We start from the raw sequence: 18,406 nt of genomic DNA, 5'->3' as shown, positions 1-18,406 counted from the left end.
GGAGAAACCTGAAAAAACAGCAACAAAGAAAATGCAGACCTGAGACATGGACCATGAAAACCTCAGACATGGGACATGCAGTTGGTAATAAGCAGATGAATCAGCGACAAACAGGTGAAGACACGGGGCTTAAATACACAGAGGGAGGACGAGGGAATGAGACACAGGAGGAGAGCACAGACATAACGAGACAAAGGGGAAGCAAACCTCAAAACACTGAACACAAGACGATCAGAGTAAAACAGGAAAGGACAGAAAGTTAAACTTTGTGCTGACTTTCAAATTCAAATGATTATCACTGTCTTTCACTTTCAGTCTCCAGGATCTCTATGCAAGATGTCTGCGCCCAAAGCTGCTGGGATCACTATGTTTACTTTTACCTCCAACTCCCAAACTCCCTGGCGTCCTCTGTTTGTCACGGTATGGCATGGCAAACCGTGGGGGGTGTCGGGAAGGAGGACCCAGGCGCGGTGCTCTGTGTATAAACAGTGCGTTTATTTACAGTGTATGGTGCAAAACAACAATAAATCCCCGTGTTTCCCAAGACAACCGTGTCGTGTCCTCCTTGTGCTCTCTGCTCCGTGTCTGCACTCCCGGTGCTCGCTGCCCTTTGAGCCTCCCACGCTCCTCCTGCGGGAAACAATAGCGGCAGCTGTCAGGACACTTACCAATAGCAGGCATGCACTAAACGACTAACCCTAAACTGGGTGACTACCGTGGAGTCTCACGCAATGATCCCGCGTCGGTGGGAGCTCCAAGACTCTCTTAAGTAGCTCCCCCGACGAGGCCTCATCAGCAGCGGGTGCGTGGCTTCGGGTGTGGCCAGTCCCCTAGCGGGGCCACACCCACCAGGCCTGAAGGCGCCTGTAAACAAGGGTTCAGATACACCTGCACTCATACACACACATTCATATCTACAAGGACGGAGAAGAGAGGGCAGCAAAACACCAAAAATACATATAATATAACCGGTCCATGACTGCCCAGGGATACTGGGTCGCTCCGACCCAGTATCCCTGACACTGTTCCAGATCCTCAAGAGCCCTTGCTACAGGCCATTGTTCTCCGCCGTGTCCAAGCACCTGAGTGGGGCCCAGAGAGCTTCTGAGACAGTGCTGGGGGTGAGAAAACCTCAAACAGTCAAATTATTGTGTAAAATGTTTTACTTTTAAAACTTTGAGTGATTTAAAGGTATGCTTTTTTGTTTTACTTCTGGTCTCTAATAGATGTCACTTATATGGTCATTTCATACACACTAGTGCTGTAAGCACAGAAAGTGCAGTCGCCTGCAGGTCTTTATTCTAGCTTAAAGGGAGAGGAGCTAAAATGGTTTGTTTTATACAGCAGATTGACTCTAACAAACCATGACTCCTGCAACGTTACCCTAGTGGTGTCCCAACAAAGATGGAAGTAATAGATCCACCTTAACAAACAGCATGGAAACATAAGAAGTATGCTTATGTTTGCTGTTCATTCTGTACGTTTACTAATAGTAGTGCTCATTGTACTATTGTGCCATGTATGACTGTGCAATGGCAATAAACAGTTATCTTATTTCCTGTTTCACAGGTTCTGCAGGTTAGGATTGGGCTGCTCAGTATTGGACTCGGCGTTATCTTTTCATGTACTGGTCTAAACTATTTTGGTATCTCTAGCTTCCCATATTGGTCAGGAGCAATGGTAAGAAAGCTAATGTTTATTTAGTGTTTTAATTATTCCAGAAACTTTGTGTGACCATCAAACCAAACAGCATTTCCTTCCCAGACCCCTACAGCTTTTTGGGGCTGTTTTGTTAAATCACATCTGACTCCTCCTCTCATGCAGCAACATACAGTACTGACAACATAAAGTGAGGACTTTACAACCAGTTGTATAAATCACTCTCCATGTCTAGGTTCAGTTTGCAGGTTCAGATGTCATTAAAATCATGTAGATGTCACTTTATCAAACAAAGGTCAACCTACCTGGCCAGTGTTTTCTTTCACATGTGAATCAGAGTCAATCACCTTTAATGGAGCATCTTAATCTTTTAGTTCTCAGGCAATATTAGAGACAAGTGGATAATGAGAACATGGAAGATAATGCATTTACATAGTGTTATCAACTAGTTAAAATTCATATCATTTTACTATACACACACTTAATCACACACAATTAGGGCAGCAGTGGAGGTTCACCATCTGCCTCCATCGGTACCTCCTGGGGGCCATGTTGGTGTTTACGCAGTGAAAAATAAAGGAATTACTTGTATAGAGTATTTAAACGGAAGTATGTAACTTGATTAAATATTGATTTGTGTGTGTGTGGCCCTCTTGTTTGAGAAGCACCCAACTTGGGCTGCTATATATATATATATATATATATATATATATATATATATATATATATATATATATATATATATATATATATATATATATATCTCAATCAATGTGAGATCAAACCTTTGCGACACTGTTGCTGTGACACAATTCGTCCACCAGAGGGCACTGTTCTCTTGTCACAATTGTAATGAGGTTGGAGGTTGAAGGCTCACGGAGAGAGTTAAGGGGAGCGACCGCAGCAGCGGCGGAGCAGGTCTGGAGGCTGAACTGCTCTCCCAGTGCTGTCCAGAGCTTTGTTTTTAATGGATTCTTGTGCTCCAGTTTTATTTTCTTTTTTTTGGTTCATGTGCTAACCTCCCCTGTGTCTCCATGGTTCATGTTTTCAGATATTTCCAGGTTTCATTGTTTTACTTTCTCCCAGCTTAGGGTTTTCTTAGTTCTCGTCCTGTTTGTGTTATCGTTTATTTTAAGGGTTTTTTTGGCCACAATAAAGGCTCACTTTTTGTCAAGTTCAGTCTTGCCTCTCCTGTGTCTGCTTCTTAGTCCACACTTCAACACACTGTCTACCCAGCCATGACAACAGCCGAGTTGTGGTCAGCTGTTAACAAGTTGTTAGGTGAAGTGAAAAAACTTCAAACTTGCTGGGACTTGCCCTCATGTGGACCAGCACAGGAAAGGGACTGTTTGTTTTATTTTTGGCAAACTTTGCACATTACACTTTATGTAGTCCTGTGTTGACTGTCTGTTATATGTGATTTGTAGCACCATGGTCTTGGAGGAACGTTGTCTTGTTTCACAACGTACTGTATCACTTTACATGGCTGCAGTGACAATAAAGCCACTTGACTTAAAGATGAAGAACGAGCTCGATTGAGCTCAATATCAGCTGGCATTCATAATGAAAACATCAATGAAGACAAAGGATGCTGGTTGTGGTTTGGAAGTTTTTCAGTATCCTTTCTGCAAAGCACTGCAGGAGGAAGTCACTGCACAGCCATAAACGTCTTGACTCTGTGTACTGAAATATCAGCGATTTACATTCTTACATTCTGACTGTACAGCCTCCAGCACTTCAACTGAAGTCATCTGTAACTCTTACATAATTCATTAATGCTTGAATTTTTTTTCAGTGAACTTTATATAAAACTTTAAAAGATATCTGCTGGGTATCTAATATATGGTTGATATTTGGAATGCTGAGTAAAATAGTTCCTGTACTGTGACCAGCCTGGGTCACCAGTTGAGAGAAAAATAAGAGAAAACAAGCAAAATAAGTGAGCAGCATAATAAACACAACACCACCAAATTAATCCAGCTAGGTGTAAACAACAGTAAGTACTAAATATTGAATGTTGTTGTGCAGCACGCAGGACCGACAGCGTAATAATAATAATTATTAATAATTTCTGTCCACTATAAAGGAGAACATCACAGCCTGATACCTGCAGGTCTGACAGCAGCAGGTGTATCACTCCTGTTTCTACCTGGAGACAGCAGTCGCCTCATTGTTCTGACACACAACACAAAACTATCCACAACACTACACACTAACTATGCAAGACAACACATTACACACTTACTCAAAAATCCACCCACAAGCTCCAACGTGTCCAGATCTCTGCTGCTCATATCATCACCAGGACCCCTTCTGTCCACCACATCACTCCTGTCCTGCAGCAGCTTCATTGGCTCCTGATCAAATATCGCATCAATTTCAAAATACTCTTGTACACATTTAAGGCTATTCATCATCTCTCTCCTCCATATCTCTCTGACCTGGTTCAGATGAATTATTGAATCAGACCTAGATGGCATGAAATTTTCAGCAAAATTATAATTCAAATATTTTCAGTTGCGCAACATTAATCGTCTCCGTCCTTTTCTCACCCCACATGCTGCCATTCTTGTCCACAGCCTTGTTACTTCCCGGATTGATTATTGTAATTCACTTCTTTTTGGTCTTACTCAAAATCCACCCACAAGCTCCAACGTGTCCAGAACTCTGCTGCTCATATTATCACTAGGACCCCTTCTGCCCACCACATCACTCCTGTCCTGCAGCAGCTTCATTGATATCGCATCAATTTCAAAATACTCTTGTACACATTTAAGGCTATTCATCATCTCTCTCCTCCATATCTCTCTGATCTGGTTCAGATCACTGCCCACTCTCGGTGTCTCAGATCTTCTTCTTCCCTTTCACTCTCCGTCCCTTCCCCCCGTCTTGCCACCATGGGGAGCCGGGCTTTCAGCTGCTCTGCTCCACGACTCTGGAATTCCCTTCCTCCTGATTTAAGAAATATCTCTTCCTTCTCTCTCTTTAAGTCATAACTCAAAACTCATTTGTTCAAAATAGCTTATCAAACATAGCTTCTCCACTCTGCTATTTTAAATTTGTTTTATGTCTTGTGCTTTTATGTTGCCTTTATTATTCTACCGTATACAGCGTCCAGTGTTCTGAAAGGTCCTTTCAAATACAATGTATTATTATTATTTTTCCACCAACACAAAAGGGCTGTTTTTTTGTTTTGTTTTTATTTTTTGCTCATAAGCAGAGAGTGCTCGCTAGCGCTGTCTTTAGACAAACATGATGAAACTATTGAGTTTCAACTAGTGACGCCGCGTATATATTGTTTATCATGACTCTGGTTTTACGTGCACGTATCAACACCATTTAAAAACTGGTGTATGTCACCTTGTTGCTTTGTCATCTTCAAGTGGTCATGTGATTGGCTTACCACGACTACTCTATTCTTCCTCAGTCAAACAGCACTCATGCAATTGTTTTGCCCCCCTGAGCTCCAGGTGTTGTGCCAAAAAGTGATCATCTGGCAGAAAGTGATTGCCGTCCGCGGGAGCGCGCGCAGCTGCTTAAAGCTGTAGCGCCCAGATTACTTACATAAACAGCTACTACTGATATAAGGTGCAGTAAGCTGAAGACAGCTTCAGCCGTTGTTGAAAAATTGTAACGCGACCGCCCCGCATTTTCTTGTTGGTAACGGTAACGACATTGTAACGATAGAAATAGTAATTAGTGTTGAATATCAACACTTCACCGAGTTCTTTTGATTTCTTAAAGGCATCAGATGGAAGACAAAACCCTGCTCAGTACACCATTTCACACTTTATTCCGTTACACGATTACTTCTAGAAGGGAGATGCGTCCTGCATGACACGGTGCGCGGATCTCAAAATGCCCCTAACAGTTTTATTACAGAAGCTCTCTCATTCTAGTCTAAACAAGTGTCTCAGTAACTTTCCACTAGAGATGGTCCCCTCTTATCTACTGTATCCCAAGCAAGCGTGAGCGAGTCTACAGCATTCTCGTTACGGAAAAAAGTAACGCCGTTAGTAACATCGTTACTTCTAACGCTGTTATTCATCACTGGTTGCCTGTGGAGAAGTGGACATGGCTCATTTGCAGTGTTGCCAACTCCTCAGTAAGGAAAATCGCTATTGGCTGTCCTAAAAGTCGCTAAATGACGTCATCACCTAATTTGCATAATTGGTCATGCTAATGTAATTGTAATCTATGTTGCTGGAGAGAGAAATAACATCGTGGAAGAGACATAAAGTGAGTAAAAAAAACGTCCTAAATGCATTTAGAATTTATTTAGAACTACAAATTAAATTTATTTTAGCAATTATTGTTTTTTTAATGTCACAATTCCAACCCTGCTCCTTTACCCGGGCTTGGACCGGCAAAAGTGACCCGAAATAGGCACTCTGGTGGAGTTACTGTGTGTGTGTTTATAAGTAGTTTTAAACCTGATCCACAAAACAGCATAAGAGTAAAAGAGTAAAAGAAGAACTGACTGCGTTACAGCACCCGCTGCTTGTTGAGAGTAAAAGCGATATGTGCTTTCACGTCTTTTTTTAGCGGGGTCTGAAAACTCGCTAAATATAGCGACAAAGTCGCTAAATTGGCAACACTGCTCATTTGTACCATAAAGGTGTAGTAAGAGTGTCACAGTGACCACCAGAGAGCGCAGTCGTATTTCTTTCCTGGTTTACTTTTTCCAAACTGTGCAGCAAACGCACCAAGTTTGTTAACAGGTGATTCTTTTAATTATGTTTGACTGACTGTCCCAATTAATTAATTGTAATAAAAATCTTTATTATAAAGTTGCTGATCAAGTTTATTTGATGAATGTTTGAAGTTTAAGTTTGGCATATTTGTTGAACATATTTCTTTGACTCTTGACATGAACCGAACATAAACTTGTGGCTCCTCCCATGTCACTGCGTTGTTATACATCATATTTTTTATGCTCAGCATAAAGCATAAAGAGGAGGTGCTATTGGTAACAGGTTTGGCCAGCTCTTGGTTTCCTCTTGCCAGTGTACCGCTTACTTGATCAGACTCGTTTGCTTTTCCCTTCACTAACAGGTAAGTCTTTCATGTTTGATTGTAATTCAGACTAATTAAGAGTTGTGTATTTATGTAAAAAATGTGGTTTAATCTAATCGTTGTTCATTTATCTCCGTGTTGTAAGTTTTAACAACATCAGAAAACACATCAAGTTGAAACTGATTTTATGATTTCTGGAAGACAAAAATACAACTTATAAAGTAAGAAGTCTAATAATAAATATAAAATATAGTACATATATTTATCCATTGGTACAGGGGTTTCAGGTTATGGGTGGAAAACAACACAAAAACATGACTTCCTTGTTCCTTGAACAAGAGCGTGCAGTAAATAAAGCTGGGGCATGGTGCTGACATCACTATGTGCTGCACATTTATCTGCTAAAACTGTGGATTTAACTGCATTTCTGGAGCTTTTGAAATGTGTTGCATTAAATAGAAAATAGAGAAAAAGTTTCTTTTATTTAGCTTTGATATAAATGTGGCAACGATTATTGAGAAAGATTTTTCATGTAACAACTGAGGGAGGAAGGAGAAACAATTCAGCAGAAATGAAAGAAAAAAATTAATAATGACAACCTTTTGTCATGTGAGGCGGAGGCAGGCAGGAAGGGGAAGTTTAGTTCTAGAAAACTAGAACTAAAACTAAAACTCCAAACCAGAAACACAGGGATACAAAAGGCAAAGGAACACACAGGGTTTAAATATACAAGGGAATAATGAGGGAATGGGAGTTAGGAGGGAAACACAGCTGGGATTAATTAGACATAACAAGACAAGGGGAAGCAAAATTAGACACTGACATTGGACATGGGACTGTCAAAGTAAAACAGGAAATAACACAAACATCGAACCAGGAAAATAAGACACAACAGAAGGAACACAAGGGAGGCACAGAGACAAAACCTAAAGGAAATCACAGCAGTGCTAAAGAATAACTAAGGAACAGAAAATACAAAAAAACAAATCATGAAAAACCCAGAACATTGAATAAACAAAAACCGAAACATGGAGTCACCCGACTACGGACCATCACACTTTTCCTATGAATATGATTGTTATTATGTTGGTTGTTATTATTATGCCAGAAATCATCTAAAGAGACCAAAGTTATTTTTGTAGCACACGACAAACTTTTTTCTGCTGTGAAGTGAAAATTTTAACATAGAAGTTTATGACACGTGACCTGCTGTTGTAGCCGACACAGTAAAGTGACTGGGCACTGCTGGATTCCATTGTCAGCACCTGGAGGTTGCCTTTATATGTAAAACATTCTTGTAAACTGGTATCAGCACAGTGTTATCCATATGAAGAACCAGTGTCACCCATTAAAGACAACTTGAGAGCGTCCAGTGATGTGACAGCGTCCTGGCATCAAGTCGGTTTAATTAAATTAACAAATTACTTTTAAAATTCTGTTTAAAGCTCCTTTGGTGGAAAGTGAAGGGAAGTGAAGGGAAGTGAGGTGTTTGGGTCAAATTGTTTTTCCACTAAGACTTTAATCCAATTCAGCTCATTTCAGTTTTATCTTGTCTCTCAGTCTCCAGGATCTCAAGACAGGATGTCAGTGACTATGTCCAAGGCTGATGGGGTCACTGTACTCACTCTGACCTCTGACCCCCAAAGTCCTTGGCCTCCTCTGTGCCAGATCTTCAAGAACCTTTGCTACAGTCCAGTGTGCTGCACTGTGTCTCAGCGCCTGAGAGGTCTCAACAGAGCTTCTCAGACAGTGCTGGGGGTGAGCTACAACCATCTATACATCACATTTTATATTGTGCCTATTTTTTAATTTGTAGTTTTTTCTTAAACTGCACAATGTTCACTGTTCATACTGTACTTCTTTTTCACAGACTCTGCAGATAATGATCGGGCTGCTCAACATTGGATTTGGACTTATACTTCGTAGCACTTGGATGTCCCGTTACTTAAACTACTTAGGCTTTCCATTTTGGTTGGGTGCATTGGTAAGGAAATAATGATGGATGGATATATATGTATAATAAGCGGCACAATGGTTGTTATTGTTGCCTGATAGCAACAAGGTTCTGGATTGGGTGTGAGTTGTGTGTGAGTTATTTCTGGGTGATCCGGTTTCCTCCACAGCCCAAAGGTGTGTTTCATGTTAACTGGTAATTCTAAATTGGCCTTACGAGTGGAAATGAGTGTGTTTGGTTAGTAATAATAATAATAATGGGTTGGATTTATATAGCACTTTTCAAGACACCCAAAGCGCTTTACAATGCCACTATTCATTCACACACTGGTGGAGGCAGCTACGGTTGTAGCCACAGCTGCCCTGGGGCAGACTGACTGACATATCGCACCATCAGCCCCTCTGGCCAACACCAGTAGGCAGTAGGTGAAGTGTCTTGTCCAAGGACACAACGACCAGGACAGAGAGCCCAGGAATCGAACCGGCGACATTCCAGTTATGGATACGCTTCCCAACCCCCTGAGCCACAGTCGCCAGTGGTTGTCTCTTTGTGATCGACTGGTGGCCTGTGTAGCTCCCTGTGACAGTGAGATTTGGTTGAAAAAAAGTAAGACCAGATTTATTTTTCCATTTGATAAATGGACTGGTTCTTATATAGCTTTTCTACTCTCCAGGAATACTCAAAGCGCTCTATACAACACACCGCATTCACCCATACGCACACATTCACACAAGCACTCTATGCCTTGTCAGTGCTTTTAACTAACATACACTTATGCGCATTAATACTCCGATGGATGCCACCGCATTTCACATCAGGTCATTCTGGATACACGAGATGAGAAATGAAATGCCAAAAAAAGAGCCATGTAAACCAAACATGTCCCAGTAATGGAATGTGAACAATCCAAAGTATTGAAGCTGATCAAAAAAATCAATCTGAAGACAAAAAAAGTGTCAGTACTCTGTTTGTGGATGATCGAAACTCTTAGATTGATCTTCAAGTTCCAGCTAGGATGATTTTTGAACCTCTTTATTTGCTCACTCATTGGTTACTTTTAGGCATTAAATAGACTTGGAAAGCTTTAAGAGAAGATCATTTTTGGGTTCAAACATATCTTTCCACAGTGTTAAATATGTGACAGAAAGGTTAAATGCCAAGTTTTGTCCAAGATCTAAGTGTGATGACACCGGTGCACATTTACAAACACAGATTCATAGTTTTGCCAGGTTACATTAAAAAATTAGCTATAGTTCAAAATAGCAGTTCATACAAACAAACTATACAATTGTTCTCTCATGATGAAAGGTTTTATTTACAACTTGGAAAGAAAAGCATCTGGACTTCTTAAGGTTGCTTGAAGACGTTTCACCTCTCATCCGAGAAGTTTCTTCAGTTCCGGAACTGAAGAAACTTCTCTCCTGTTCTTAAGATGGACATGAACTTTTTATTTATGTATTTATTTATTTTGTCTTTTGTCTAGTTCATCATGTTCGGCATTGTGTGCGTTTTGTCTGAGAAGTATCCAAGTCCATGTTTGGTGAGTATTTCAGCTGTAAAACATTTTCATATGATCTCTAAAGGACTTTTTGATGTCATGTGACGTCACTAATGTCACATAACTTTGCCGACATGTGGCCAACAGTAATGTTTTAATGTTCTTCGTTATCAAACATTCGCACATAAATAAGTAACATAATATTCAGTACTTACTTTTAAAAGTTTATTCTTCGGCCGCCCCTTTTCCGCCGTTTTTTTTCTCCGGCAAGATTATCCACACCCACCGCCACGCTATGCATTCTGGGATATGTTGGGCCACGAAGTCTACACCGCCACGTCCTTTTGAGGGCCGCATTTCGAGCAGCCTTTGAATTGGGACAGCCTTAGTCGCGTCGCTGTGACGTAATTGGCCTTATAATGCGTCCTTTAAGGCTGCAGACCCTGAATTGGGATAAAGCCAGAGACTAAATACACATAAGGGATGATCAGGGGAAGTGGCCTCACATGGGAGCACAGCTGACACACATGAACCTAAAGACAGGACAGGGGAAGTGAAACTAAATACACTGGGTCACCAAACCAGGACCATGACACCAGGTCTTAGGGTAGAGGCCTGAAAAAGTGCAATCCAATTACATGACAAAAACATTTATCCAGATTAGAGCTGCCATGATTAGTCGACTAGTCACGATTACGTCAACTAATTTAATAGTGGGCCCGTCGTTTGAAACTTTGTAAGATCCTGAAAGACGCAGGAATAAGTAGTAGGATTTAAGAATGTAATAATAGACTGGAACAGAAGATGGCAGCACTGCATGTACAAGGATGCCAGCTGCCATTAAATGCCAAAGAAGAAGAACAAGAAGAAGTAGCTGTGTCCAAATTTAGGGGCCACATCCTCCGGAGGCTGCATTTGTAGGCCGATTACGTTACAGCGATTCAACAAAAACTGTCCAAATTCAAAGACTCCTCCAAATCGTCCTCCTTTTCCCCAGATTTGAAGGATGGGTCGGGTGTATCCTTCGTGGCCCAACCTATCCCAGGATTTATAGCACTTAGTTTTAATATTACTCTTATGACTCTTTCTGGGTCATTAAATAAACTTTTAAGACATATGTTACCACCAGCTTGACAGCTAGCCGGGGGTTCAAGGCGGCGAGAACAGCGAACTCCTGGCACATAATTTTAACCCCCACCCCCATGTTCTTTCGCTAAACATGATATACAAATCATTTAGATAACTTAAAAATATTATTGTTTGTTTTTTCAGTGTTTTGTTTGTTCCTGAATAGATCGGTTTGGCTAAGATTAAAGTTAGCCAAAGTTAACCCCCGCCCCCACAAAACTAAAAATACAAAATTCCATCCACAGGCAGAATCAGAATACTTTATTAATCTGAAGTGAAGAATAACATTGACAAACCAAAAACAGAAACCCCAAACTTAACATGAAAATAACAACCATCATATCGTAAAGCAGCAACTAGACAGAAACCAACATTTAGATTAATGAAGAATCCAGGCATGACTACGTAAACATTAGGGGTGCAACGATACTCGTATGGATATTGAACCGTTCGATACAGTGCTTTCGGTTCGGTATGTATCGAACAATACAACATTTTTAATTTATTTTATCAACTTTCCTTCTGACGATGCTGTCTGTGTTGAGCGCTCAGTGGATCTGTGCTCGACAGTGCAGCCTAGGCGGAGTAGTCGAACGCAGATTCACTGAGCGCAGGACAAGCTAGCAGACAGAAGTTAAGCTCTCCTTGCAACATGGCAAATTGAACCTCCCCCACCCTCATTCAGATCTGGCATTTGGAACTATTTTGGTTTTCATGTGACGTATGACCCTGAAGGTAAGCGCGTCATGGACTAAAGTAAAACAGTATGTTGGATGTGCCAGCAATGCTCAATTACATTGGTGGGAACTAGTGCGTTAGCGCAGTTAGCTCGTTAACGTGTTGGCCGTCCAGCCCCACGCACAAGGCGATCTGTGGTAGCTCGTTAACGGAGATTTGCCGTGTTGTGGCGTTAACGTCATTTCAACGAGATTAACGTTGACAGCACTAGTGGGAACACAACGAATATGACTGCACATTTACTCTGACATCATCCTAGTGCAAAGACAAGTGGAAGCAGACAAAAACAACAAGCACGCATGCTACAAACTTTAGCCGAGTCATTTAGACAGCCGTTAGCACATGATTCTCCTTATGGGGACCTGATATGTTTAATATGCTGCTGAGAATATAGCCCAGAAGAAGCGTATAGTATAGCTTTTATTTTGGAAAGAGACATTTCTCTGTAATAAACTCTCTTTTCCAAAGATGAGTGATTCCTCAATCAGATACAGGGCTCACAAAATCGCTAGCCCGACGTCCTGGGGCTAGCGATTTTTCCAGTCGGGCTACCAAAATCTATCTCTGCCCTGCCCGTCGGGCTATCGTAGGAAGGAAAAATATATGTCAATGCTTTTGCATTCTTTCGGAAATGTAGCTAGGTAATTATGTCATTGGCATCGGTGAGCCACTGTCAATATGTGACATATTGAAATCGCGTTTGAATTTGCGCTTGTTTTTTCTTTCACTTTGCAATCGCGTGAACTGTGTATAGAGAGCGACAGCACTGATTGGTGAGTGATGATAATTTGCGCACCAATTCCTCTGACATCGTCTTATCAATCGTTAGCTTACTATGCAAACATGACAAGTGAAATCTCCCGCAGCTTAAACATGTGAGAGGTTGATCGCGCAGAGAATCGCTGAGCGTTATGTGAGTGCGTGTGTAAAAGCAGCAGGATATATATTTTAGTTCTGCTGAGCCAAATAAGACAGGTCAGGGTGAAGAAGTGACAGCCAAAGAAAAGCTTACCACAAAACGGAAACGTTATGACAAATCAGACTATAAGGCAAAAAGAAAGTGCAGCTTTATGGTTTCATGGACAAAAGAATTTCTGTGGCTGCAATATGACGAGCTAAATAACCAGGGCTGCACATACGTGGTCTGCAGGTGCACATTCGCTGTCAAAATAAAAAACGAGCACAAGATAAGAAGTTGCAACGCGTGTTTGCATACATAAGATTTTCAGGAGGAGGACAGACATTTGTTTAGAACTCTTAAAGATGTCGAAGAAGCTCCTTTAAGCAATTACTGTGATGTTCCTCCACCTCCAAAGAAATGTCAGGAGTCCGAACCACAAAAGAAGCGCGTATTCTCGGAAAAGTGGTTGCAAAAGGCATGAACATTTTTTTTTTGTATCGAAAAAATATCGAACCGTGACACCAAAGTATCAAACCGAACCGAACCGTGAATTTTGTGTATCGTTGCACCCCTAGTAAACATGTGTACTCACAGAGGCTATGATACTTTAGTCTAAGAATGCACTAAGTGTCATTTAATGTTTGGATATTTTCTTGTACATTAACTGGTCATTTTTGTTTTTCAGGTCATCCTTACTGTGATTCTGAATCTGACTGGAGTTGCTTTTGCCATCACAGCCATTGTACTGTACGGCGTTTCTTTAGGAGACATTTATTATTGGAGGAACTATTACTACAATTGCTACAGTCGCTACAATGGCTACAATGGCTACAATGGCTACAATGGTTACAATGGCTACATTGATTACGGGTATGGCAGGCAAACAAGAAGGCCTCCATCTTTGGAGGAAAAACTCCTTCAGGAGAAATGCTTGGAGGGCCAAGCAGTGCTGGAGGTAAGTTAGGGAAAGCAGAAAGAAAAATAGCACATATACACTATATGATACTATCTTATATACTGCAGTATATATCATTTTGAGACTTTAGATGAAACGCTGTTGTTTGTGTCCCATCAGATGCTCATGGGAAGCATCGGTGCTGTGATGATCACCTTGTCTGTTCTGGAGCTCTGTGTTGTGATAAGCTCTGCTGTCCTGGGAATCAAGGCTCTGAGGAACAAAGAAAAAGGACAAAACAAGGTAGATAATGGACAACACAAAGGTTCAAACACATTCTGATAAACATGTTAAATAGTAGAAGATGTTGGCTGAACACATGAAGTGTTCTCGCAGGATTTCTGTTTGTTTTGTCTGAATATCAGTGAAACCAGGTAACAGTGAGTCTGTGCAGTGTTCTCATGCTCTCTACCAGTTTGAGTGAGTCAGTTAAAGTTTATATCTGATGCACAGACAGAGAGCAGAATGACAACATAAAACAAAACAACAGCCCGTCATGACTTTAAGGCATGAAGCTCAGTCAGTCCAGAATATTCGTGGAACTTCAAACTCTTTGTAGAAACTTGTTCCCACGTGGACCCGACCAGGACGGCAAGTCCAGAGATCAGGCTGCAGATTTTAGGGAGAGACTGTGTGAATCAGAGCATCATGGTGGAACTGCTGCAGAGAGAGAGAGCCACGAGGAAGAAGAACTGTTGGGACTAATAAAAAAATAGACCAGAGGAAGTTTGAACAGCTGTGCACAACTTTCTGTTAGTGTGGACAACAACAGCTTACCACAGTTTGTTTTAATAACAATAAAATAAATTGTAATTGCACTTTATTTTTAATGCTGACTTACATTAAATATTTCATTAAACATTGATTCCTTTTTGTATTCCTGCATGAAATTGTCATCAAAGTGTGCGCAGTCATGGTTGTTTGTGACTGGAGGAAGTCGACACTTTACTAATATTTTATCTCTTTTAGAGCACCGACGACCCAGAGCTCCACAAACCTCTGCTGGAGGAAGTCACTGCACAGCCTGTGGCATAAACATCTTGGCTCTGTGTATGGAAATGTCTGCGATTTACACACATTCTTACTAACAGCTAACTGATAATATACAAATTATGACTGTGTGTTAATGTAGTGACATATATCTTATATTTAGTTAGATCCCAGCACCGGGTTGGTAAAAAGTGATTGATAAACAACAAAATTATTGTTATAAGTCAGAGTCGTGAGCTCAGACGCTGTGCAATAACCTGAAGTTTATTCAGTCCAAATACAAACTGGTAACTCTTTTCTTTTCTTTCTTTTTTAATGTTTAAACAGGTAACGTCAGGTGGAGGTTTTTACTTTTAAATGAGGTTTGAAATGTTAAGAAACTCAAGAATTTACTTTTCCCAGCCTGTGCTGTAAATGCTTTCGCTTCAGTCGCACCTAACCTCTGGAACAACCTCCTTCATGCTATTCGCGCGTCTGACTCAATCCAGACCTTCAAGGCTCGACTGAAATCCCACCTTTTTAGTTCAGCCTTCCCAGCTTCCTAAAGCATGCCCGTCAAGTGTACTTTCTTGCCCTCCCCTTTTCCTCTGTTTTGCTTACATTGTTTTATCAATTTTATTTTTAAGTCTTACTTGCTTATCTGCATACTTGTATACTTGGTTAATCAATGCCTCCCACTTGCTAGCTTCTGTATTTTGCTACTGTTTTAATGGATTTTGTGAAGCACTTTGGTGTATCTCTGGTTTTAAATGTGCTATACAAATGAAGATGTATTGTTTTGTATTTCTTGGCATGTTCAATAAAACATGAAAGGTTCAGCTGTTGTGCGTTGTGTGTTTATTCGTAATCGTGAATCAGATGGAGACCAAACCACATTCTCACTTCTGCCAAATCTGCATTTAGTTCCTGGTTTCTGTTTTCCAAACTGCACAGCAAGCAACCAGTCTGAGTTTAGGTTTAGTTTAGGACCTTTTTATTTAAATTTACAAGCTGTGTTTAAAGTTCAAACTCATTAGAAGATTCATGGAAACATACAATGTCAGTCAGCTGAGAGAGTGAGAGGTTCATATTCAGTGGATAGAAACCATTTAAATTTCACTCACATAATTATTTTAATATTTAAATAGTTAACAGCAGAAATTGTGAAATGGAAAAAGCAGGAATGATTCGGTGGATCTCTGATTCTATGCATCAGCTGTGACTCTGTCCTGCTCGCGGTCTGCTCAGTTTAAAACACCAACTGAAAACTGGCCACACTTAGTCAGTCTGTGCAGTAGTTAGAGCCGTGGTCACTGTTGTTGTTCATGGTTTGAATGTGTCAGCACCTTTTCATGCACTTTACCCATGCTGTTTTTCACTTTCAGAGTACTGATGATCAGAGATGGGCAGTAACTGTAATCTGATTACTTTTTTCAAGTAAAGTAAGGGATTACTATTGCAAAAATGGTAATTAGATTACTGTTACTTTCCCGTAGGAATGCTTTTGAATTTGATCTGCCCTATCCTTGGTTACTGACGTGTAGCTCAAACTGGAGCGTGGCGCCGGGCAGAATACCGAGAGCCAGACCTAAGGGGTACACTACGAACCAACACAGCCGGCTTTCTTTGGCTCAGCTGGCTCACTATAGGGAAAAAGGGCTGGTTGGACTTATCACAACGGTGGTTATCAACTTAAGCGCGACTCTCTGCTCCAGGATCCGTTTACGGTCACATAAAAAGGGGCGTTTTATGGGTCATGTGACTCTTCTTCCACATACTCAATTCAGAGGCGTAAAATAATAAAATGGAGATTACAAAACCTGTCTGTACATAAATGATAAAGATCCCTTTCACACAAAGTTGTTTCTGTTCTCTGTTGCTGATATAAAAGTGGGCCCATGGATCCAATGACATTCTCCTACTGGAGGATCAATGAATACAGAAAGAACTATTAACTGACTAATAAACAAGCAACATGTGAATATGAAACGATTTAATAAACATTTGGAAGCATGAACTTCATTTGTGTTGGACAGATTTATTTCTAAACAATATTGCCACAAGCTTTTCTCCAGCTAACATCCTGCCCTGACTTTTTATGCTCACTTTTAATCAGTGTTTACTCTGTGTTAAGCAAAGGGTAAAGGTCTGTTTGTACTCCCTGCTTCCTCTAAAGGCTTGTTTCCCGATTTTTTTTCTCAAGAGGATTTGTTTACGTTTTTCTTCTTCTCGGAGAGGAGAACCAGGCTCAGGGAGGGGCGGCCGTCTGCTGCGACCGGTTGGGGTGAGAGAAAGAAGACAGGATAAAGACATGCTGTGGAAGAGAGACAGAGATTAATAACAGATATGATTCAATGCAGAGAGGTCTGTTAATACAGTGAGTGAGAAAGGTGACTGGAAAGGAAAAACTCAATGCATCATGGGATTCCCCCGGCAGCCTACGTCTATTGCAGCATAACTAAGGGAGGATTCAGGGTCACCTGGTCCAGCCCTAACTAAATGCTTTAGCAAAAAGGAAAGTTTGAAGCCTAATCTTAAAAGTAGAGATAGTGTCTGTCTCCATGTCCCCATGTTCATATTAGACATGGTTTTAAAACAAATCTCATAATTTCAAACAGAGATTCATATAATGTTTGCTGTTGTTAAAGTAATCCCTGTTGGTCAATAGGTCCGCAAACGGCTCTAAACCTTTTGATTCATACAGTTTATTTTTCAACTCTTGGCTATTTGTGATGTCATGGAGAGGATACCCTTAGTGACCTAAGTTGTCCCAGGAAAACAGCTTAGTCTAAGAACACTGGACCCACCCACATGCTGTTCAAATCGTCTGCTTATAACAGGCATTCAGTTGAATTTAACTTAACTGAGTTCAATTCAGTCAATCAGATTTGTCTTTAATGATAAGAGGCTAAAACAGCCGGCTCAGACAGGGAATGAACTGAGGGACTGCACCGTGGCTCAGTATAACAGAAAGAAGGATTCTTTTGAACTTTTGTTGACGCAAAGTCTGACAGTGTTGAGGCTCATTGTTTACCCAAAATGAAAAGAAAAGAGTGGTTACAGAAGTGCAGACTAAAACTCCCCGCACGAAGCACAAAAGCACAGTTCATTCAGTTTTGTGAAATCGTCAGCACATTTCACGTACTTTCCCATTTCTTTCTTCTTCTTGTAGAGCACTGATGACTCAGAGTTGACCAAACCACTGCTGGAGGAAGTCACTGCTCAGGCTGTAGCCTAAATGTCTTTGTTCTATCAGTTACCAGGAATCATGTTCCTTTATGACCTACAACTAACTTGATGTATTGATGATTTATACCAATTAAGACTTTGTCTTCCTAAGTGCTTCTTGAAAGGAAGACATTATACCAAATTGAATCGATTGATAATTTCATTGTTGTGCTAATGGTTAAAATTTAAGTTGAGAAAAGTGCCTTTGCCATTCCACAATGTATGATGACAATGTTAAAAAAGTTAGAAAAGAATATAAATAAAAATAAATGCTGACACATACAGTTAAAACCAGTGTTGGTCAAGTTACTTGAAAAAAGTAATCAGTAATTAATTACTGATTACTTCCCCAAAAAAGTA

The 18,406-nt window shown here is 40.6% G+C and overlaps 1 protein-coding gene across 2 annotated transcripts; it reads left to right on the top strand.

The window, feature by feature from the left end:
* The first annotated feature begins 6,602 nt into the window (after positions 1–6,602).
* On the top strand, positions 6,603–15,657 carry LOC146509089 (uncharacterized). Of its 2 annotated transcripts, none has more exons than XM_085177240.1 (7): positions 6,603–6,714; positions 8,236–8,433; positions 8,546–8,659; positions 10,113–10,169; positions 13,580–13,849; positions 13,970–14,092; positions 14,819–15,657. In XM_085177240.1, the coding sequence occupies exons 2-7, from the start codon at positions 8,257–8,259 to the stop codon at positions 14,882–14,884; spliced, it is 807 nt and encodes a 268-aa protein (XP_085033366.1). In that variant the 5' UTR covers positions 6,603–6,714; positions 8,236–8,256; the 3' UTR covers positions 14,885–15,657. The 2 variants fall into 2 exon arrangements, with proteins under 2 accessions (XP_085033366.1, XP_085033367.1); XM_085177241.1 differs by lacking the exon at positions 14,819–15,657 and adding an exon at positions 14,409–14,774.
* Positions 15,658–18,406: the final 2,749 nt, after the last annotated feature.

The sequence above is a fragment of the Neolamprologus multifasciatus genome, chromosome 11, assembly GCF_963576455.1.
Source record: "Neolamprologus multifasciatus chromosome 11, fNeoMul1.2, whole genome shotgun sequence".
Taxonomy (NCBI): Eukaryota; Metazoa; Chordata; class Actinopteri; order Cichliformes; family Cichlidae; genus Neolamprologus; species Neolamprologus multifasciatus.
Note: the sequence above shows the minus strand (reverse complement) of the source record. Positions and strands in the feature narration are given on the sequence as shown.